This window comes from Zootoca vivipara, chromosome Z1 (assembly GCF_965207765.1).
Source record: "Zootoca vivipara chromosome Z1, rZooViv2.hap1.1, whole genome shotgun sequence".
NCBI lineage: Eukaryota > Metazoa > Chordata > Lepidosauria > Squamata > Lacertidae > Zootoca > Zootoca vivipara.
The window spans coordinates 52,701,253-52,724,497 of NC_142583.1; the positions used below are offsets into that span (position 1 = coordinate 52,701,253).

The 23,245-nt window shown below is 40.6% G+C and overlaps 1 protein-coding gene across 7 annotated transcripts in view; it reads left to right on the forward strand.

Annotated features, from left to right (window-relative positions):
* Window positions 1-23,245, forward strand: part of TBCK (TBC1 domain containing kinase) — a 90,251-nt gene that overhangs the window by 18,182 nt on the left and 48,824 nt on the right. For all 7 annotated transcript variants that reach the window (XM_060278487.2, XM_088660474.1, XM_088660475.1 and 4 more), the window contains 7 exons: window positions 11,018-11,132; window positions 13,120-13,193; window positions 14,367-14,508; window positions 16,071-16,131; window positions 17,777-17,838; window positions 19,714-19,775; window positions 22,189-22,337. In XM_060278487.2, the coding sequence (XP_060134470.1) occupies window positions 11,018-11,132; window positions 13,120-13,193; window positions 14,367-14,508; window positions 16,071-16,131; window positions 17,777-17,838; window positions 19,714-19,775; window positions 22,189-22,337 (665 nt within the window). The remainder of the gene's footprint in view (window positions 1-11,017; window positions 11,133-13,119; window positions 13,194-14,366; window positions 14,509-16,070; window positions 16,132-17,776; window positions 17,839-19,713; window positions 19,776-22,188; window positions 22,338-23,245) is intronic.

The window sequence follows — 23,245 nt, forward strand, 5'->3', positions numbered from 1 at the left end:
GTCTCTTAGTTTTTTATATAATTTGTGTTCTCATTTTGTATTTTTATGTTGCGGACCTGGTTGTGATCTTCGAATGAAAGGCAGTATGCAAATTTCATGAATGCTATGCAATAAAAAATAAAAAAAATGACTGCAGCTGTAATTGCATTTTGCAAAATTTTGTGGTTTGAGAATTTTTTCTCGTCTGGATATTGACTCTAAATCTGACTCTGGAATTTAAATATTGGAACAACAACTCGATATCAATAAAATTGCAGTATACAATCTTGGGAAGGAATGTGCTATGTTTGTAGCCTGCCGGTAGAACTGCAATCTTGTTCATAAGAGTAACTGCCATATATGTCTGTCTGTATAGCAAAAGATTGTCATTTAACATTTATTTGTTCAAAGTACAAGCAAAATAACCAAACTGGATTCTTCATTCTAATTAGAATATTGGTTTCAACTGAAATTCAACAACCTTATTAAGTTCTAGCTAGTGTCATGCAACACACCCCTGTTTCTGTTTACTCAGAAGTCTGACTAGGCTCCATGAGGCTTGCTTTCCAGTAAGTTTTTCAAAGATTGTAGTCTTAGTGGTTTTACAACTTTGTAAATTGCCTGCCTTTGAATTCCACTAAAAGCTACCTTTTAAATCTGTTAGTTGAGAAATGTTTTCTTCTGAGCACTGAAAATAAGCACACACACACCATTCTGTTATTATTATTTTTCACATTATACTTTAAAATGTCCCCCTTTTCTTTTTGAAGTCTTTTGCAATCTTACAATCACCAAAGCCAACAGATGGAGTATGTAGACATTTAGATGGCTTTTGGCACCTGCATTATGCATTTTGAATTGTTCTGAATTAGTGAGCAGAGTGGTCATAGTATGTCTTCAATAAAATATAGTTGTCATATGCTTCAGAGGTTATGGTTTTGAAAAATTACCAGTGAACCATCAGATATATACAGAGGTATAATATGTTATACATAGACCCTTTGATCGGAAGCAGACTCTGTCTGCAGCTGTTTACTAGCTTGGTGGAAAACATGATCCGACTCGGATGAGTAGGTTTTATTTGCTCTTATTAAACTATTGTCTACTCTATGTATTAGATATCTTTGTTCCATCCTCCGCTATAAATGCATTGCCGTTTGTATTGTGTTCCAAAATCAAACGGGAGGTAGGCTTTATGTGAAAAAGGTTCTCCAAAGGGTACACATGTAGCTTATAAAAAAATAAAATAAGATGAGGAAAAGGGGTAAGAGGAAGGCAAATGCTTTCCAGCAACTGAACACTCATATGATTCCAATTCAGAAGCAACCATTGATATGGCTTCAAGGGTTGTGTGTGTGGTGCTTTCATTTGGAACACTGAAGAGGCCTTTGGCCCTCTAAATGATGTTGAGTCTTCTGCGGTTGACCCTAACCATTGGCTACGCTGACTGGTGCTGATGGGAGCTGGATTCCAGAAACATCTTGAGAGTGACAGGTTCCCCAGCTCTGTTTTAACTAATGAGATGAATATGTCTAGGTTGGATTAGGAGATCGGAGTCTGTGGAAAGTGAGCTCGTTTTGAGTAAAATTACAGGTTGTAGGGGTGACACAGATGAGTAGCTAATTCTAATAGAATTCTTTTGAAAAAACTGAATATGTGTCTCAGTAAAAGAAGGTTTAAGGAGGAAGGGGCATAGCTCAAAACGCAGTCTTTCTGAGTTAAAATACCTTTCTACAACACCTTTCTGGAACTAATTATTATGTTTTCATTCTTACAATATAAACATGATTTAAGTGTTGCTGCTACGGATGTAGAAAAGTACAAGCATTCTGAGCAAAGAAGCTGAAGAGCAAGGGAATATTAAAATAATGGAAAAGTATGGAAGTAGGTAATCAAGAAACTTTCTTTAAAAAACAACGGCAACTATTTGTCACAACCAAGTATAACAACATATATATATAGTAGGGTAAAGGTAAAGGAGCCCCTGACCATTAGGTCCAGTCGTGACCGACTCTGGGGTTGCGCGCTCATCTCGCATTATTGGCCGAGGGAGCTGGCGTATAGCTTCCAGGTCATGTGGCCAGCATGACTAAGCCACTTCTGGCAAACCAGAGCAGCACATAGAAACGCCATTTACCTTCCCGCTGTAGCGGTTCCTATTTATCTACCTGCATTTTGACGTGCTTTCGAACTGCTAGGTTGGCAGGAGCAGGGACCAAGCAACGGGAGCTCACCCCGTCACAGGGATTTGAACCACCGACCTTCTGATCAGCAACCCCTAGGCTCAGTGGTTTAACCCACAGCGCCACCTGGGACCTATATAGTAGGGTATATATGTTTATTTCCATTTTAATCCTTTCCCAGTAATTCATTTCCAAAATAGCAGTTATTGGTGTGAAGTCATGAAGCAAAAGAAATCCATTAGTCATGTCTTGTTTATGCACTATCCATATGCACTGCTTTTATTAATTAGTTTGAATTTTTAGTAAATATAAAATGGGAGCTGAAGCTGGTATGCAAAGCAATTCAATCTATAGCAGAAGGTGTTGATGTATCAATAAACGTTACCACTTCCTCTGAGCATCCTGGAGGTCATGTAAAATCACATTTTGTATTGCTGAACCAGGATTTTCATGCCCAAACCTTAGCCAGCTAACAGATTTTGTGACTGGGATCTGAAACCACAGTTTTTAGCTGGTTTACAAAGCATGTGGTAAGCCTCTGAATGCCAGTTACTGGGAATCAAAGGTAGAGAGAGTTGCTGTTAGGCTCATTCTTCCTGAATACTCATTTCCATCTCTCTCTGCCCCCAATAAAAATGGCATTCTGAGTCCCCTATCTTTTCAGTCCTCATTGATTGGGTTTGTTTTTTTGTATTTCTGCAAATATTGGGGTTCCCGCATACCTCTTGATGCTACCCTCTGTTTGTGGATGGTGCCGTTTTGGTAATACTGTATAAGGATCCTCACTCAGAGAATGAGTTTGCTGTTGAAATATGTGATGGTGATTCTTCAGAGCCTTGACAAACCTCTTGGAAAGCTGTTGCGCCATGAAAATGGAAGCGAGCTTGATGTTGAATGCTGAGCAGATAGGAAACAAAAGCAAGCAGATCTCGACCCCAGCTGGTTTGCTGCACACTTGGAAGCTTAAGCCACTGTGAGGCATTCAAACTACAGTTATGTATCACAAACCAAGATTTCACACCGTATTTGAGTCCAGCCATTATGCCCTTTATCATAAAGACTCTGGGGTTGCAGCGCTCATCTCACATTATTGGCTGATGGAGCCGGCGTACAGCTTCCAGGTCATGTGGCCAGCATGACAAATTAGAATATTGTCGAAAAGTGCATTTATTTCAGTAATGCAACTTAAAAGGTGAAACCAATATATGAGATAGATGCATGACATGCAAAGCAAGATATGTCAAGCCTTTATTTGTTGTAATTGTAATTATTTGTCGCTAGGTGGGTCAATTATAAATGGAATGTATTTAATGAAATGTAATAGCGATGTTTATTTTTGTTTATTTTTACAGAGTGTCAAATGCAAGCCATGTTTGTAAAACGACTGTTTTGGCGGATTTAACTTCAATTCACTGTTTTGGCAGGGTGTCAGATCCACCTGATATGATAAATATATGCTAAGAAGGCTTACAATAAGGAATGCACTTACTTTGCCCCATGCTTACACACAGACGTGCACATAACATTCCCTCGGGCACGAATCACTTTTTCCCTCCTCCATCAGCATTCACTTGCTTGGGAGCTGATCAGAGCAGCCCTGCCGCTGAGAGTTTGATATATGTGTGTCCGTGTGCATTTGTGTGCATATGTCTGGGAAAGGAACTGGAAGCTCCCCCTTTGCCATATTTCTTTCATCTCTTTTTGGTAACAGATAATGTGCTGCTTCTGTGCTTTGAGCAGGACTCTTAACTTCTGATTGTGATTGTCTGATGACATTCTGTCTTGCACTGCTACCCATGACAATTACAGATAGAAGTTTCATGGTCATTCTCTGCCATTCTTTCTCTCCCCCACCTCTCAAACAATATTTCTGTGCTTTTGACTGACAGGGCCTTTGGTGTAGGGGACAACGGGAAGGGAAGGGCTTCAAAATAACTGAATAATTGAGATACTGTGAAAGATCAGATAGGAGAAAGATGGAGGTTGGTTTTGCCTATGGAACTGGTGCTAGGCTTTTGAACTGGGCTTTAAAATAGTGAGAAAATCCATCATCTCATCTTTGAAAGCGGTTTTTGGTTTGTCTTTTCCTGCTGAAGTCCTACACTAGATGTTCCTCTTCTCCTTTTCATTTTAATATGCATATCAAATTGAAGTTGACTTGTTAAAAAGAGGGGGGAGGACTTAAAAGTATTTTAATATGTTTCTACTCAATTATTGTCATCTGTTGAAATGGTGTGTTGAAACCCAGTGCATAATCCTGGCGGCCTGCTATGTCAGCATTTTTTCATGGCTTTACGTTTTATTAAATCAATATATCCCTTTTGGCCTTGCTATCAAGGAGGGGGCTGTAAGACAGATTTTGTGATTTGCACAAACTTAAGCTAGAAAACAGTACACAAGTTCACTATGCAATATTATTTATATTTTTAAGGGAAAAATAATAATGATGAAATTAATTAGTAATTTCCTGTCAGGAACTCTTTGGGGGGGAATACATTGAGAGGATAATGCTAATAATATGAATGGCTTGGTTTTTTAAAAGAATTGCAGCTGAAAAAGCACAAAGAAACCCAAAGACTTGCTTCCAAATATTTTAAATATCTGAAAGTGGCTCTAGAGGGCAATTTGTATTCTCCAAAGGTCTTTACTCTCCTGCATGAAAAAGGTGTGGGTTTTTTGTAACAGTCCTTGATAAATATCATTGTTGGTTTTAATTGGAAGATTGTATTACTTCTGTGGTGGTTGGTTTTGTACAAAGCATGATCAGGATCCAAAGGCTTGTGAGGCAAACGTCTTGCACAATTTCACATGTGTGAGAGTTGATGCAAGAAACTTACTGTATATTCCGGCGTATAAGACGACTGGGTGTATAAGACGACCCCCAACTTTTCTAGTTAAAATATAGAGTTTTGGATATACTCGCTGTATTAATAAAATGACCCGGCGTATAAGGCGACTCCCGACTTTTGAAAAGATTTTCCTGGGTTAAAAAGTAGTCTTATATGCAGGAATATACTGTACCTTAATGTAAAGCAACAGAACGAATAATTACCATGTTCGATCGTTAAGCTTGTGTATAAAAATTGGACCAAAATCTCTTTGTGGACCTCAGTTTTCCTTTCATGAGCCTGTATGTATTAATTTCATTTAAATAGAAATTTAAAATTGCTGTAGCTCAGAAGTAGGCCTCAGGGTCAATCCTTGACAACTCTAGTTAAGACTTATTATGAAGGACCCCCCCCCAACTAAAACCCTGGATAACAACTGCAAGTCATGGCCGACAGTACCGAGCTAGATGGACTAGTGGTCTAGCTCAGTATATAAGGCAGCTTCTTCATGCGCCATTGCCACCCATCCATGGAGGTAGGGATGGGGATGTATTTTGGAGCAATGGATGCAACCAGGGCCGTCTTAAGCATGTCAGGCGCCCTGGCCCCGTGCTGCAGAGATCGCTCTGGCGCCCCTGCCCCGTTTCTTGCCGCGGCTGGTGGGCGGGCGCCCCGCGCCCTGGCGCCCCGCGCCACCCAGCCTTCCCCTAGAGCCGGCCCTGGATGCAACTGCTACCTTTGTACAGTATGCTACATTCCAGCCACACAAAAGTCCCACTCCTTGCCCACGAATCATAATAACTGTTGGTGGATTTATCATCCATGAATTTGCTTAATCCTAATTTTATCTATCCTAGTTGTTTTTTTAAATTTTCACCCCACTTTCTCCCCTGTCATTTCCATTGTTTTTTTAAGGGCTATTTAACACAAAATAACAAAGGAACACGTGGCATCTTGAAAGGCTAACAATGGTTATGTCATAATAAAATTTGCTGTTGCGAGTCTCTTGGTTCTTTGTGCTGCAGAATCCCAGGTTCAATCCCTGGCAAGGGCTTGGGAGAAAAAAACCCAGGTTCAATCCCTGGCAAGGGCTTGGGGAAAAAACCTCAGGTTCAATCCCAAGCAAGGGCCTGGGAGAAAAACAACAACACAATTTTCACAGTGTAAGCAGTAATGATCACAGTAAGCAGTAAGCAGTAAGATGGACCAGGGCTCCATATATGATCCTCATAAAATTCCTTTCACAATTTCCAAACGCCATAAAATATAAGACCATAAAAAGATTTCTTCTGGATCTGACCAAAGACCCATTCAGCCCAGCATCCTGATCTCTCAGTGGCTAACTAGTTTCTTGTGGGAATCCTCCAAGAGGATTCTCCCAATTTTTGATTGCCAGCAACAAATTGGAAACAGGAGAATATATACAAAAGGCATAAAATTCTATATGAATGGTTTAAAAACTGTTTTTTAAAAATCATCAGTCAAGATGAAAATGAATGTGAAAGGCCTGAAAAAACAAAAAGGGTATTTGCCTGGCTCCGAAATTGACACCCACGTTTCGAATCTACATTGTGATGCCTTAAAATCTGGCTTTGGTGCGAGTTGTGAAAATGAATAGGTGTGGTAGTCAGTTGCAGCTGCGTGCAAATGAAGTGAGAGTCTGCAGTCTGAGAGTGTTTTATTCCATAATATATATATTAACCACAGTCTCCTTGATGAAGCATTCTGTTTATGGTGGCTAATAAAAATATTGAGGGAAACTCTGCAGGGTTTGCTTGTGGTATGTAATCAAATCAGGATGAGGTACATAACAGCTGGGCTAACCCTAAAGAATGTGCACTTAATAGAACAACTTGTGTTTTATTATCAGGGTGTTCATCAGTGGCAGAAGCTGCTGAAGCCTTAAGATCAGGCAGAGCATCTCTGCTGAACTCTGCAAAGTGTTCCGTTCTGATAATTTCTGCAACCTGAAGAGCAGATTATGGTGTGCTGGATATGCCAATGGTCATCCTTACCAGACTTCCTCTTTCACTGGAAGAGATAACAACTTCTTTATTTTTTATGAACATCTTCTGCAGATTCAAAGATACTTGCATTATGTAATATTCCACTCGTTCCAGTAGCTGGTTGTATTTTGGAAAAACCTCTTTTCCCACACCAAGGAGATGGAATTCTTTGTTTAAAATGGATCTGTTTCAGTAACAGTGAATGAACACCACTGCTAAAGGAGAGTCACATCTGAAAAACTTGGCAGAATCAAACAGAAAATAATACACCTATCTTTTTAATTTGCCACCTTGATTATCATCAAAAAATTAATTCATCTATAAATAGAAATTGTTGTGAAATGGAAGCCATGGTCCAACAGGAGCCTCCAAGGCACTGGAGGTTGGACATATAACTGGCCAGCTCTGTATTACACAGTTTATTCCCGATTTAACGAGGTTTCACCCTTGCGAATCTCCAGCTTAAAATTCTATTTGGATGCACTTTGGGTTTGGCCTTGGTTTAGCCATAAAGCTGGAAACCGAATCCGAAGAATAGATAAACACACAAGTGAGAAAGCTGTGCTTGTCTCTACAGCCATTTCCACAGCCAAACCCAACAGATGGTTCAAGAGAAAGAGAGAAAAGTGAATGCGAAGTTCTGGCTGTGTACGCTTGTCCCTCTTGCACACATCCATTTTTTGGAAACTGGTCAGAACTTGTAAAAAAAACACCTGTACATTCTGGCATACCAAAACAGACCGTTACAAGTTTACTGCACACTTACTACATGGAGGGAGACCTGCCATTTTATTATGGAGAGTTCACTTGCCACAGTTCAGTATACATCACCTTCTCCTTCAGACCCTTTCATCTTTGAACCTAATTCCAAGCCTCTTACTCTTTCCTTTTTCACAACCCCCTGTGCACTCATATTTCCCTTTTTCCCTTCCACCCTCCTCTTCACTTTTATCAACTCTTCCTTGTACATAGATCACTCTCATTTCCATGCCTTATCCTCTCTCCTATTGTGGAACCTACTTTGCGCGTACACACACACACACACACACCATTATCCCCTTCACTCCCTTTTTGTATGCATCTGCTCTGCAGTATTTATTTATCTAACAGAATTAGTATACTGTACTGCTTAATCATCCATTACCTCTAAACTGTCTGCACCGAACCTTAAAAATACTGAGCACTCAACCCCAAGGTTAGATTCTTAAGATGGAAGTTTCAGGTCACTTTCTTGTCTCTTGGTTTGGAATGGGGCAGAAATTTGATTAAGGTCACATTTACCTAATCTGCAGGCTCTGAAATTGTATGCAAACCAAAACGCAGCAATCCCTTGAAATTCCCTCTTCTCTGAACTTTGCAATGCAGTTCTCAGCCCTCGTGATGTGTACAAAAAAATGCATATGCTAGTGTAAATTGTTAATAAAGGTGCATACGTTTGTGAGAATAACATACCAAAAGGCACTCTTTTAGGGAAAATTGCTTTGCAAAATAATGTGCATATTAAGCAAAACTGTGTGCGTATAATATATTAGAACTCCACATGAAAATATTGGTGGATTTTCACCAGGACTTTAAAAAACACACCCCAAAACGATGTGGAAATCTGGGGAATTGAATTTAAGAATGGGGAAATGAGAAACGGAGAGATTTGTTCATCCTTGTAGTCCCTGCCACTCTTAATGGGCTTCTATTTGCATGCACTGAGAGGAAAAATGTAGGCTAACCTTTGGTATGAATTTCGAATGGTCAGAAGCATTAGGGATTCATTTAGCATTTCAGACTAAAAGCATTTTCCGAACAGCTGAGTGTCCCTGTTAAAGAAGATGAAAGCAAATTATATCCCTGCTGCTTCATTATGTAAATTTGGAGGAGGTTTTTTTATTAAAAAAAAATTCTATCTTCTGACCACCAGCTGCATGCAACATCACCAGCTTAGATTCTTCTTATAAGTTCGGTCTGTGTTAGTATTGTCTTGGGGACGGAAGGAGAGGTTGGTCTTTTCTTTAGTGTGTTCATCCAGCGTGCGTAATTATGAACTCTGAGGGGGATAATTAAAAAGTCCACATTTTTTTAAGTAAAGCGTCCATTGATGTATATGGGGCATTTTGTTCCAGAAGTAGTATGACTCTGCAGACATTTCTGCATTCAATTAGGGTTGTTTCATGTTTTGGAGTCTTGTGCAAACAAAAACAGTTAGACACATTTTTAAAAAAGGAAACTTCAGAGTCGTCCTGTCTGCTTATGTCATCCCATATTTTCCTGACAGTAATTACTGATAGAATTCTAAACTTAAGTATTCACAGGGAGCGGAATAGTATAAAAATGATGGTTTCTATCCCTCAGTTTGCAGAGGTATTAGCATGCATTAATTTTCACCTGTCCACGGAGGTCTTCGTTGCAAACCTAAGAGAGATGTTCATATTGCCTTCCCCACAGCAAAAGGAAATCCTCATGTAATGTGTTTATTACATTCTTTACTTTAATAGTTAATGCAATGGTTACAATTTAAACTGTGGGAGTATAGAGTTGGCTCTGTAAAGGGCTTAGCATTTAATCCTGAATTTCTGCTTTCGCATGCTCTGACTTTTATAGTGCAAAGATAATCAGAGGAGGCCCTCTAGTGTTTCAGTAAATTACAGCTTCTCACGTTCACATTTTTCTGATTCTCCACTCTGGAAATTGAACAAAAAATCCAGTGGATTTAAGACCCCTGGACCATACGACCCGACACCTACACTTAACTGTGTTTTGTTAAATATAACTCGGGCTGCAGTCCCATATACATTTACTTGAGTTTAAGCTACATTGAACTTCTTAGAACAGGCACGTCCAACAGGTAGATCGTGATCTACCGGTAGATCACTTGACGTCTGTGGTAGATCACTGGTAGATCACTGTTGTTGTTGTTTAGTCGTTTAGTCGTGTCCGACTCTTCGTGACCCCATGGACCATAGCACGCCAGGCACGCCTGTCTTGCACTGCCTCCCGCAGTTTGGTCAAACTCATGTTCGTAGCTTCGAGAACACTGTCCAACCATCTTGTCCTCTGTCGTCCCCTTCTCCTAGTAGATCACTGGCTCCCCTCAAAGAAGCTCAACAACTTTGACTCCCCTAAAAAAGCTAAACAACTTTGACCTGAACCCTTAAAAAACAGGCTTTCCTCCCTAAAAAAAGGTCAACAACCTGAACCCCCCCAAAATGGGGTAGATCACTGCCTCTTTTTAACTCTGTGAGTAGATCGCAGTCTCTTGGGAGTTGGCCACCCCTGTCTTAGAAGAAACATATAGTATTCTACTGCGAGTGGCAGGCCAACTGATATTTTTAACTTGAGTAAGGTGGCCAGGAGAGCAAGTTAACCTAATATTTATCTACAGATAAATAAATGACAAAATATGCAAATTTTGTATGCATTTCGTTTGAAAAAACACATTTTTGTGATCATATTGATATGTTCTTTAAGCTGAGGATTCATAGCTGCCAAGTTATCCCTTTTTTTAAGGGATTTTCCCTTATGCTGAATAGGCTTCCTCACGAGAAAAGGGAAAACTTGGCAGCTATGTGAGGATTGTATTGCAACATATGCAGAAGTGCAAGAACTGAAGAATATGTTCTGTGTATTAGTCTGGGAAGTATGAATCGGATCTCTTCACTTACAAATGCCGACCAAACAAAATCCTTGTGCATCTCTAGCTCTGACTAGTTTTACCTCTGATACTGATGATGAAGTATCCAGGCCTGAGAATCCTCCATATGGTTGACCTCCTATGACACGTCTTCTTAAAGGATATGAAACTCATTTGAACCTATAAACAGCACCATTCTCTTGTGAACCCAGCTGTGAACCCGGCGAACCCTCCTCTAGGCTTTTATTATGCTTTTCCGTCTACCTCTATCCTGCCTGCTTAATTTGGATAGTAACCTTTGGTTATGTGGGGAGAATGATGCGTGGCTAAGATCAGCTGGAAATATTGCTTCAGGCCAAAATAACTGAAACAGGCTATTTTCTTACTATTTCACTGCAGCCCGTTTAGGATTTCATGTATCGCCTATGAAATGCTGCAGGGCTTGCAGTACATGAACAAGCATGGGATAGTCCATCGTGCACTTTCACCTCACAACATCCTCATGGATCAAGAGGTAAGGCTAGAAGATTTTGTTTCTGCTTTCGGTACACATCCTCTGTCAACATCAATGTAATAAGAACTTCGTTTGGAATCATTTCGAAAGATAGCCTCTCTTAGAAAAGCAACATTTTGCATTTAAATGCAAGGTAAATTCGTACTTTCGTATTTTGCACGGTCTTGTGTATATGGCGCTCTTCCCCCACGTAAATGGAAGATGCACGTCTACCTTTAACTAAAATGGAACACGAATGCAGTGACTTCATTTGGATGTCATGAACCATTGTTTATTGTGACGGTAACAACCCTAGGTGAAATTCAGTTTTGCTTAGCAGGCTCATGGTTTTGCTCTTCCAGACAAACCCAAGCCATAAACCATCGTGGAAACCTTAGTTGTTTTGCTGAAACTGTTTTATTGCTGCTAATATAATATTTTTAGATGTTTTAGCATTTTAAAGATTTGTGGTTTTATGGTTTGTAATTATGCAGTGAATGAATTTTATGTTTGTAATAGTTTGTGGATCTTCTCGGGAGATTTAATCTCTGGTCTATAAATTCTGGAATAAATACACACATAAATAAATGGGAATTTAATTATCCAGGCTTCATGAACAATATTTTGATTTCACAAATTTGAGACTGCCTTTCCCACATATCCTAGCGTTCAACAGAAATAAATGTCTTCAGCTACACAGCTGGGAAACCTTGTCGAGAACGACAGCTCTTACATTTTCATCTTACAAGGGTGTTTTTTGAAAATCTTCTGCATTGGGCATAAATGTTTTGTCTACAAATGTTGGCAATTTGGGTAGAGGGAAAGCTGAAGCAAGACTGAAGAGTGTTCTGAAATACCACACTTAGGTCCAATTTGCACATAACACTGAAGCCACACCAAAACTTATCAAAAGCAAAGAAACGTGTTGGTTCCTGGACCAGAGATTGCAGCTGTAGTATGGTTCTGCACTATCCAGAGCTAAGCCATGGTCTGTCTTTGTGATATATCCTAACTTGATTTTGTGGTTTGCCTATGGGTTTGGATATAATGCTCAGCCAGCGGTGGGGGAACATTGGGCCCAGGAGCTGAAGGCCGCTTATCTGGACCGAGACACACCATAAGCCCAGGTTTGAATGCAACCACTAAGCATGGGTGGGGAATATTATCCCCGGGGACTAAATATGGTCCTCTAGACTTCTCTTTTTGACCTTTGCAACTCTTCAAATGCATGCTCCCACACCAGCCATGCTCTGAACCCTCCTCAATTGGTTTTGCTTGGCGAATGTGTCCTTAAACCATGAAAATGCTTTCTACTTGCCTGCATAGAAAGAGGTGTGTGTGTGTGTGTGTGTGTAACCCCTACCCCCCCCCAAAAAAATCTTTGCATGGCTATACCTAGTAGCCTATTAGGTATAACCTGTATTTGTTTGACCAATACAGTTTGGGTGATGGTGATTGTCGCCTTCTGAACCAAGGTAAGCGTTATATCTATTGTTCACCCACTTTTGTATCTGGCCCTCCCTGGCACTGGCATGCACTGACTGCCTTACCCCGGTTGCCCACAAGGCAATGCAGGCCTTGGGCTGAAAGAGGTTCCCCCATGCTTAGGTCTAGGTAGGGAAGGGGCTTGCAGCTGTAATCTTTGGTCCGGGAACCTATTTGCCCTTCCATGCTAAGCCATGATTTGGCCCTAGGGCAGGCATCCCCAAACTGCGGCCCTCCAGATGTTTTGGCCTACAACGCCCATGAACCCTAGCTAACAGGACCAGTGGTCGGGGAAGATGGGAATTGTAGTCCAAAACATCTGGAGGGCCGAAGTTTGGGGATGCCTGGCCTAGGGCTACGTGCAGACAGAGTAATTGTATCTGGTAGTTTCTCGCCATCAGATTTTTGGCCATGGAAATTGTGAATTCAAACCTGAATGTCAATGCATTTTCGAACACAAAGCTTCCTACAAAGTAGAAACCCTTGTTAGGTTGATAATCAGTACATTTCCTCTTTTTAATAGGGTCATGCTAAACTGGCTAAATTCGGCCTGTACTACATGACAGCTTATGGTGCCGATGTTGATTTTCCTATAGGGTAAGTTTTACATTGTGACATTCTAGGAATCGTACATTGTGTGAACCTCTTTTTCTTTTTCTTCTTCTTTTTTGAGAATATCTCCTCGCACCTGACAAAGAAAAATCCTTACCTCCCCTACTCCCCCCAGTGCCATATTTACGTATAAGCTAAACAAGCTATAACTCAGGACTCCACTCTCTTGTGGGCCCCCGAAAAATTAAAGGAAAACAAACTGGATGTACATTTCCAAAATATAAGATAAAAAACAAATAAAATAAAACCTACATGCAGCAACAGTGTTATGTGTTGCGTAGGCTCCTATGATGTACATTTTGTTATGTGCAAATGCCTTCAGATACCTACAGTATTAGGTCCATAAATAACCATATAGCATATATTCAACACAAAAACAGTGACAATTTGTTGTTGACAAAGGACAGCTGGACATATAAAGGGCCCCGTTACCTTCAGTAGCTTAGGGCCTCATCCAACCTAAATCTGGCCCTGACCCACCCCTGCACCACCCGCTATTCCAGAAACTTCCAGTATGGGAAAGTTTAAGGTAGAGATTGGATGGCCATCTGTCATGGATGCATGAACTGAAATTCTGGCATTTCAAGGGTCCCTTCCAACTCTGATTCTATTATTCTAAGCCTGGTTGCCATGGGAAATGTAAAACTTAACTTTGGTTACCAGACAGTATTCTGGTTAGAATTAGGAGAATCTCATCTTAGAAGAAGGGGGGGGGCAGCGTTCTAAGGGCTCATCTAGAGCTCATGTATTTGACAAGAGACTGTACACTCAAATCACCTTCACACATTTACACCTGATGTTTCCAGTGAAGCAGCAGGAGATCAATCAGCATTTACACTGCAGATATTTGCATTGCTGTTAAACTAGGATTTGAAAGCAGGCTATTCATTCATTCATTCATTCATTCATTAAATTTCTATACCACTTTACCCTCAATGAGGTTAAGGTTCTTTTCACCCCTGTCTTTTATGCTCGCAACAATCCTGTGAAGTCGGTTAGGCTGACACCTTTTATTTCTACTATATAAAGGGTTTTTAAAGCTATAAAAGATGGCACGCAGTTTAATGAGACAGGTCTCCATTATGAAAATTCAGTGGATTTTTCCTGCAGGCCTTTTGAAATATGCTTTTGCTTTTGTTATTGTACCATTACTTGTAGGTATCCATCATACCTGGCACCGGAGGTAATTGCACAGGGAATTATCAAAAACAGTGATCATATGCAAAGTGAAAAGCATCTCCCTTCGGGCCCTAAATCAGATGTGTGGTCCCTTGGTGTTATATTATTTGAGCTTTGTGTGGTATGTATCTGACATTACTCTTATGTATTTGGGTTATCAGGTTGCTGTTGAGTAAAACATATTCTGTATAAAATAAAAAAATTCCTTCGGTAGCACCTTAAAAACCAACTAAGTTTTTATTTTGGTATGAGCTTTCGTGTGCATGCACACTTCATCAGATACACTGAAACAGAAGTAACCAGACCCTTATGTATATTCAGAGGGTGGGGGTGATGGGAAGGAATTTTTTTATTTTGTTTCGACTCAGACCAACACGGCTACCTACCTGTAACTAGATATTCTGTATATGTTTATTTTTGTTGAGTCACCTTGTTTTTAAGAGAAAGGCGAGGAATCAAAATATTGAAACAAATTCAAAACAGCAAGAACAGTATAAACGTCATTTTACCAGAAATGTGTTATTCATAGGAAACATTGATTTCACCTTCACCTCAATAATCTTGTAAACAGAGATGTTATATCAGGGAGGGCTAACATGGTCCTCCGGATGCAGTTGGCATCCAACAACCATCAGTTTCAGCCATAATAATCAATGGTCAGGAATGATGGGAGTTGTAGTCCAGTAGTGTCTGGTGGGCTACAGGTTCCCAACCCCTGTTAGTTTACTGAGGGGCTTAATTTATTTTAATGCTTACTTGAAAGAGAGAATTAAACAGCATGTGGCATTTTTTAGAAAAATATGCAAAAATAAAACAAAAATAAAATAAAATCTTATTTTTACTTGTCATTTCGTATTGCATTGTTTAATTAATGTTTTGTAGTTATTTTAAATTTATGTGGAGTGCCTTATGTGAGTGGATGGAGCAGCCGAGTAATTTCGTTGTTCCTGCATATGTTGGATCTGTGACTTGATCTAGATTTCTCTATGTTTAAGCAATGCCTAACAATTTAAAAGCATTGTGGCATGCAGCTTTCATTCATCTGATAAAATTTAGAGCATAATTTGTTGCAAGGATAAGAGTTTGCATATTTTGTTGACAGTTTCCTTCACATAAAAGAAACAATGACCTATGACCTTTGTAAAATTAACCACCTTTTTACCTTAAGGCAGTGCTTCTCATGAAGCCAGAGCTGATTTTCTTTTTCACTACTCAAAATGCAACAACTGTAGCAATTAATGTGGTCACAGAAGAGCAACCATACAACAACAAAATCCTGTGTTATAATGATTTATATTCTATATTTTATATTATAGAATTATGTCCCTGCATCATTGATTATTTTACCACCTCTTTTATTTGAATAATATAATCAAATGTTAATTGATGATCTTCAAAAGTTAGCATAAGAGTTTCTAATGGGCATGCATAGGTTACTTACTTCTGTGACCCCCCCCCCAACCCTATTTCCTCCTTTAAAAGTCCTATTGAATTCAGTGGTAGGTAGAGAGTAGGGCTAGGATTGCAGCCTAAGTCAGCAAACATGATTATGTAGAACAAAAACATTATCACCACATGTATTTATTTTAATGCAAACTTCAAGAGCATATAATAGCTGTGTGTTTTGTCATGAGCTTTTCATAATGACCCTCCTTTAACCACATACCTTACTCTTGCCTTTAGGGCAGAAAGCTGTTCCAGAGTTTGGATATAGCCGAAAGACTAAAACTTATACTTAATCTTGGTGAGTAATGTGAAAATAGCTGCGGGGCGCAAAGACTTCATAAAATCTCGGATGAGTCCAGGGGTCATGATACTGAGTTTGGGGGTGTACATGCGTTCAGTGCATTGGAAAGTTAACTAGAACAGCACTACCCATCGAGAAGGGGATAGTTACTGTTGAAGAGAATTTAACGGTACGGCAAAAGTATGAGTTGCCGCTTATCATGGTGATCTTGCCTTTCTGTAATGCACCAAATAATTTGCAAAGATCAAGGAAGGGATCATTGCTGCCCAAAACAGGCACAAGTCCCAACATAATGCTTGCCTCCGCAGGATAATGTTTGCAGATAAGAACCAGCAAGAGACAATAGTCTGGCCTGTACCTGTGTGACTGGTGCCAGGTTCTGTTCCTGCCTTGCTTGTTGTTGTTTAGTCGTTTAGTCATGTCCGACTCTTCGTGACCCCATGGACCATAGCACGCCAGGCACTCCTGTCTTCCACTGCCTCCCGCAGTTTGGTCAAACTCATGTTCGTAGCTTCAAGAACACTGTCCAACCATCTCGTCCTCTGTCGTCCCCTTCTCCTTGTGCCCTCCATCTTTCCCAACATCAAGGTCTTTTCCAAGGATTCTTCTCTTCTCATGAGGTGGCCAAAGTATTGGAGCCTCAGCTTCACGATCTGTCCTTCCAGTGAGCACTCAGGGCTGATTTCCTTAAGAATGGATAGGTCTGATCTTCTTGCAGTCCATGGGACTCTCAAGAGTCTCCTCCAGCACCATAATTCAAAAGCATCAATTCTTTGGCGATCAGCCTTCTTTATGGTCCAGCTCTCACTTCCATACATCACTACTGGGATGTATGGAAGTGAGAGCTGGACCACAGGGTACCAAGTAGTTGGCAGTTTCCCTTCTAGTCTTGTGCAGGGAATGCAAGGCACAGTGGACAATAGTTGCCAAGGTTGACCAGTCCTTCACACAGTGATTGGTTTGAAATGGAATAGGGTCTGCCTGACCACCTTTGACCCACCTCTTTCCTGTTTCTTTGGGTTGCTCTGGCGTCTAGGCAGATGCCTGGCCATGCCAATCACCAATGCTGAATTGGTCCAGAAAATCCAGCTGTTGTCTGGAAAGCTGTAGCTGGGGCACTTCTAATGGAATATAACTGAGTTTGCCGGTAGTGCCCTTATGTAATCTTCTCTCATTAATCAGTGCATATTTACACTGATGACAAAACTTCACAGTGTTGTTTGATAGAGTTAATTTATTACAGGATTTAGGCACACGGACCCTTCTGTTACACACATGGCGAGTTATACTTTAACAAAGCTTAATTGTTAAAAACGTATGAGGAGAAAATATTGTTATTGATTGGGTGGCTGTTCTGTTTTTGTGCCTGCAACAGTCTGCTTTCCTGTTTCAGGAGTATATGGTTTGGTGTTAAGCCCCTAAAGCAGTGATGGGCAATCAGTGGCCCTCTAGATGTTGCTTGACTGCATGTCCCATCATCCTTGACCATCGGCCACGCTGGCTGGATCTGATGGGAGTTGGAGTCCTGCAAGGGCCACAGGTTTCCCCCCCCCTGCTCTAAGGAGGTGACAAATATTTATGGTTTATCTTTGAACTGTGTTACATTGCCAATATTTGTTCCTTCTCCTCTTCTTACTTACAGGATGTGTGGATGATATCATAACAGTCCTAGCTGAAGAACATGGTTGTCTTGACATCATTAAGGTCCGAATATATCCAGCCCTCCCTCTTGCTTGATTATAACTTAACTGTTTGTCAGAGTATTGAATTTCTTCCCTTGAAATGTTTTTTTTGTTGTTGTTCTAAAATTCATTTCTCTTGCTCTGGCAGCCTTTCGTGTGTGTGTGTGTGTGTGTGTGTGTGTGTGTGTTATTGAAAGCTCGTCTTACTTGATGAGCTTGATATTTACTTGAGATTATCCAACTTCAAAATAATAATTATACAAGTTTTAAAATAAACCTGAGCAGGCATATGTGAACCACACACAAATCCCACTTGTGTGTGTGTGTGTGTGTGTTTTATTTGTTGAACTGGCACACTGTAGTGAAGTGATAGCAAATTAGATGCTGTTAAGAGTTCAACTCCCATCAGCCCCCAACATGCATGGCCAGTGTTTAGTTGGAGTTTGAGCCCAAAAACATCTGGAAGGGACCCTGTTGGCTGCCCTGCTGCTACAAATCTACTATTTGGTTCAGCAAAAAAAAAAAAAAGTATAGTGGGACTACTGATTTCTGATTTCAAAGTGATTGCTGAGTCTAAATACTCAGGTTGATATCTGCAAAGCTAATGTGTATTCATCCTTAATGTGTGTCTGATAAATGGAAGCCCTTTTGTCAAAATCAGTATATGATGAAAATCGGTTTGTCCACAAATTATATCCAACCCAGAAGATGTAGCTTAAACAAGGGGTGGTCAACTTTTTTATACCTACCGCCCACTAATGCATCTTTCTTGATGGTGAAATTTCCTTACCGCCCACCAGTGGTTGATGGAAGGAGGATTCAGCGTTTCCGTAGAACCCCCTACCGCCCACCTAGAATCCTGAAATGCCCACTAGTGGGCGGTAGGGACCAGGCTGACAACCCCTGGCTTAAATCCTTGGCTCTTAGAATTCAAGAAAAGCATACTCTTGGCTGCTTCGTATTGAATTAAAATGCATGGCTGTTTAAATGCTGCACTGAAGGGCAGATGACACAACCGTGATCGGGCTCATCGCTGATAAGGAGGGTGAAACGGACTATAGAGATGAGGTGGAGCGGATGACAGAGTGGTGCAGAGTTAATAACTTGCTCATAAATATAAAGAAAACAAAGGAGCTTGTGGTGGACTTTAGGAGACAGAAGAACGAGGTCCAGCCACTTTTGATTGACGGCATTTGTGTGGAGAGGGTAACAACATTTAGATTTCTAGGCATTGAGTTACAGGAGGATCTGTCCTGGAGTGTTAATACAAGGGGGCTTGTGAAGAAGGCGCAGCAGAGACTGTATTTTTTGAGAATTTTAAGGAAAAACCATCTTCCACAAAAGCTGCTGCTTGCCTTCTATCACTGTGCCATACAGAGCGTGCTCACGTACGGTTTATGTATGTGGTACGGAAGCTGTACTTCTCAGGACAGAGCAGGGCTGTGTAGAATTATTAAAACAGCAGAGAGCATTATTGGCTGCTCACTCTCCACCTTAGAACAAATTTACACCACCAGGTGCCATAGAAAAGCACTTGACATATCAAGAGATCCAACGCACCCTGGTCACCATTTGTTTCAGCTCCTGCCATCGGGACGGAGATATAGAACAATGCAGGCAAGAACGAGCCGTCTCAGGAACAGTTTCTTCTCTAGAGCAATTTTGGCCTTAAATGGAAAGCCTGGACTTTGAAGTCATCTTATTTTACTTGTTATTTGTATTATATTTACTGTTTTTAACTAGGTTTTGTAATTTTGGATTATGCGGAATGCTTTGTCTGAGTGGATGTAGCAACCGAGTAATTTCGTTGTTCCCGCAAGGGGACAATGACAATAAAGATATCTATATCTATCTATACACTTGCTTCAACAATAATATCTATACTTTTATCAACCAGGAACTTCCTGAAAATACTTTAACGCTACTGAAGAAGTGCCTTACATTCCACCCTTCTAAGCGGTGAGTGCCTTTTTAAAGTACAGTGAATAATGATGCTTAAAGTAAGGGAAATGCAGCTGCCATACTGCAACCATCTGCTCCTACTTACCTAAAAATGAGAGCCATATATGCCGATCTATTTTTACGTCTTCTTGCTAATTTTGCAGTTTGTGTCTATTAACAAAGACTCCAGTCCTGTTCATGTTTGTGTAGAGATGACAGTGCCTGGTTAATGTTGGCACAGCCACATCTATGAATCACTTATTTCACAAATTATGCAAATCCATACTTGCCACCAAGTCATCTGCAGCCAATCATGGATTCCCAACAGACCATAAAGAAGGCTGATCGCCAAAGAATTGATGCTTTTGAATTATGGTGCTGGAGGAGACTCTTGAGAGTCCCATGGACTGCAAGAAGATCAGACCTATCCATTCTGAAGGAAATCAGCCCTGAGTGCTCACTGGAAGGACAGATCCTGAAGCTGAGGCTCCAATACTTTGGCCACCTCATGAGAAGAGAAGACTCCCTGGAAAAGACCCTGATGTTGGGAAAGATGGAGGGCACAAGGAGAAGGGGACGACAGAGGACGAGATGGTTGGACAGTGTTCTCGAAGCCACCAACAGGAGTCTGACCAAACTGCGGGAGGCAGTGGAAGACAGGAGTGCCTGGCGTGCTCTGGTCCATGGGGTCATGAAGAGTCGGACACGACTAAATGACTAAACAACAACAACAACAACAACATACCTCTGTGAAAACAGTTGCTTGCAAACTTTATGAATATACTTGCTCTTGTTTTTTCATTCACACCTTATAGATGAGTTTCTAGAGATATAAGGTGTGGTCTGCAGACTATCAGGGACAGCACCAGGCATCTGTTCCAGGGGTAGGGTAAGAATGCAGGGTTTAGATTCAGTCACGTTCCCTTCCCCTCTTTGCTTAAACAAATGTTCAGTGCTTCTGTCAATAATCATACCCAAGGCATGTGCCCATCAGGCGTTAAAAGGCGTAGTTCCACAAGTAGGTAAAAAGCAGCAGGCAGAAGCTTGTGTGTGTTTGGCATAAACTGGATGAGGAGGTAAGAAAATTATGTAGAATTTAAAATACAATTTGCTGTAGCAACTTACGGTGTGCCTAATTGTTTTTCTTCCAAGCGTTTTAGACATAAGCCAAATCCACGGGCCACTTCACACGCTATGATTAGCCCTATTTCACAGCTCATAAGAGTGATCTCCTTGCATAAGCAATGTTGTATGCTAGGAGGAAAGACATTCAGTATCTCAGGAGCGACTCTAGTAAATTGGAGGCGCTGAAACAGAAATTCATGTTCACGGAAATTGCTGTTGTGCATAACTTCACCTAAGCAATTAAATGCACAAACAAGCAACTGATTATAGCTTGAGGGCTGGCTGTATTTTTAAAAGGTAACACAGTTGCAAAACATTGTGGTTGGTAATTATTTTTATTGCCTAGCTAAAAAAAAAGAATACAATGGAGACATTAAACTGCTAATTGGGAGGAAAACAAAAGAAAAGGCACATCCCTGGGTTACGGTAAGCCTCATTGAACACATTGGACCTGCCTGCAGCTGCTGCTTGGGGACTTCCATCTGCCTGGGCTTGCAGATTGAGAGTAGTTTAGGGACAAGGACCCTATGAAGGCAGGCAGCATTGGGAACACCTCTATAAAGCCTGTCTTGGGGGCGGGGCCACCACCCAAAGGGAGACACCAAAGGGTTTGTCCCTTGGGGGGGCAGCACTTCAGGGGTGGAATGAGGACATGGGACAGCCTCTTTGTGGTAAGATCAGGGGGCCGGTCCACTGTCCCTCAGACCTTGTGGGGGGCCAGATTACATTTTTTTGGGGGGGGGGGAAATATGAATGAATTCCTTTGTCCCACAAATAACCCAGAGTTCCATTTTAAATAAAAGGACACATTCTACTCATGTAAAATCACGCTGATTCCCAGACCATCCGTGGGCCACATTTAGAAGGTGATTGGCCTGGCTCTGGCTCCCGGGCCTTAGTTTGCCTACCCTTGGGTAAGATCAATGTTTTTGAAGGGGATGGGGATGTTTTAAATTGTTGTATCAGTTGTTAAGTGTATTAGTATTAGTTTGCATACGTTAGCATTGTTAATGGTTTTAATTATTTGTTTTATGTACTTTGTGGATTTTTAATATTGTAATTTTATGTTGTGAACTGCCCTGAGAATCTACAGATAGGATGGTATGCAAATTTAATAAATAATAATAATAATAATAATAATAATAAGGAAACACAGTAGGAAAGCTGCACGAGTTCTTAAATAAAGCAAAAAATGCACATTGTACCATATCTAATTTTGCATTTGGATTTTCAAGAGTGTATTTTCGAAACAACTGATTTCCAAAAGAGATTTGATTCCCCCCCCTTTCTTTATCTTTTTCCTTAGACTTACTCCTGACAGATTACTGAATGACCCTGTGTTGAGTGAAATCTCATCTTTATACCCAGCCTTCCACAAACCTTCCAGCCTTTTCTCACCCACTTTAAGATGTGCTAACCTAACTCTTCCTGAGGATATTAGCCAGCTGTTTAAAGGTAAAAATGAGGTAACAGATTTAAAGTCTAGGATTAATCATGATCTAATATATAATCTGTCATCACAGGCAAATTTTCAGTTTGCAGGCTGTCGACATAATATGCATTTCTGTGTGGATATTCTCTGGTTGTTGAGGAATATTGTGAGCATGTACAGTATGTCTTTAGGCATCATTGGTTTGGTGGCAGAATATATCTTGCAAAGTGGTAGGTGAATTTGGAGAATTTTATGAAAATCTTGGGTTTCCTTCAACAACATGCGTTAGATGACCCCCCACTTTAATTCTACAACAATCATGTGAGGCAAGTCAGATCACAAAACAGCAATTTGTTCAAAGCCACCCTGTTCAAAGCTCTCTGTCCAGCAGTCTGCAATTGCAGGATTCTCCAATAAATTAAAAAATGGGTTGGATCCAGATGTCATCTCTTCCAACGGGAGCATCCCAGTCAGCAAAAGAAGGGGCAGGAAAATTTGCTGATTTTCCCCCAGAAGCACTTCTCACACAGTTCTGGAGGGTTGGGGGTGGACCCCAGGAACAATATGGGAAGGAGAGAAATTGGCCCGTGCCAGTGAGGGACTTTTACTGAATCAGGAGCCTCACATGGACAGGAGAAGCCTTTTAGTGTATGAAGGGAGATGGCATCCAGAAAAAGAATTTCTTTGGTTCATAGTACTATGTAGTCTTAAAGTGAAAGTGTGCAAGGCTTTCTGGGTAGGGTTTTTTGTTTGTTTTTGATTTAAAACTGCTTTCCCTTTTGATTTCTGGTATTTCCCTTTTCTGATCAGCTTCTTTACACCGATCTTTTGTCTTCTCTGGTCTGTGATCCCAAATCCTTCCATTCCCCAGACACCCCCCCAAAAAAAACAGTAGAATAATAATAATTATTATTATTATTATTATTATTTA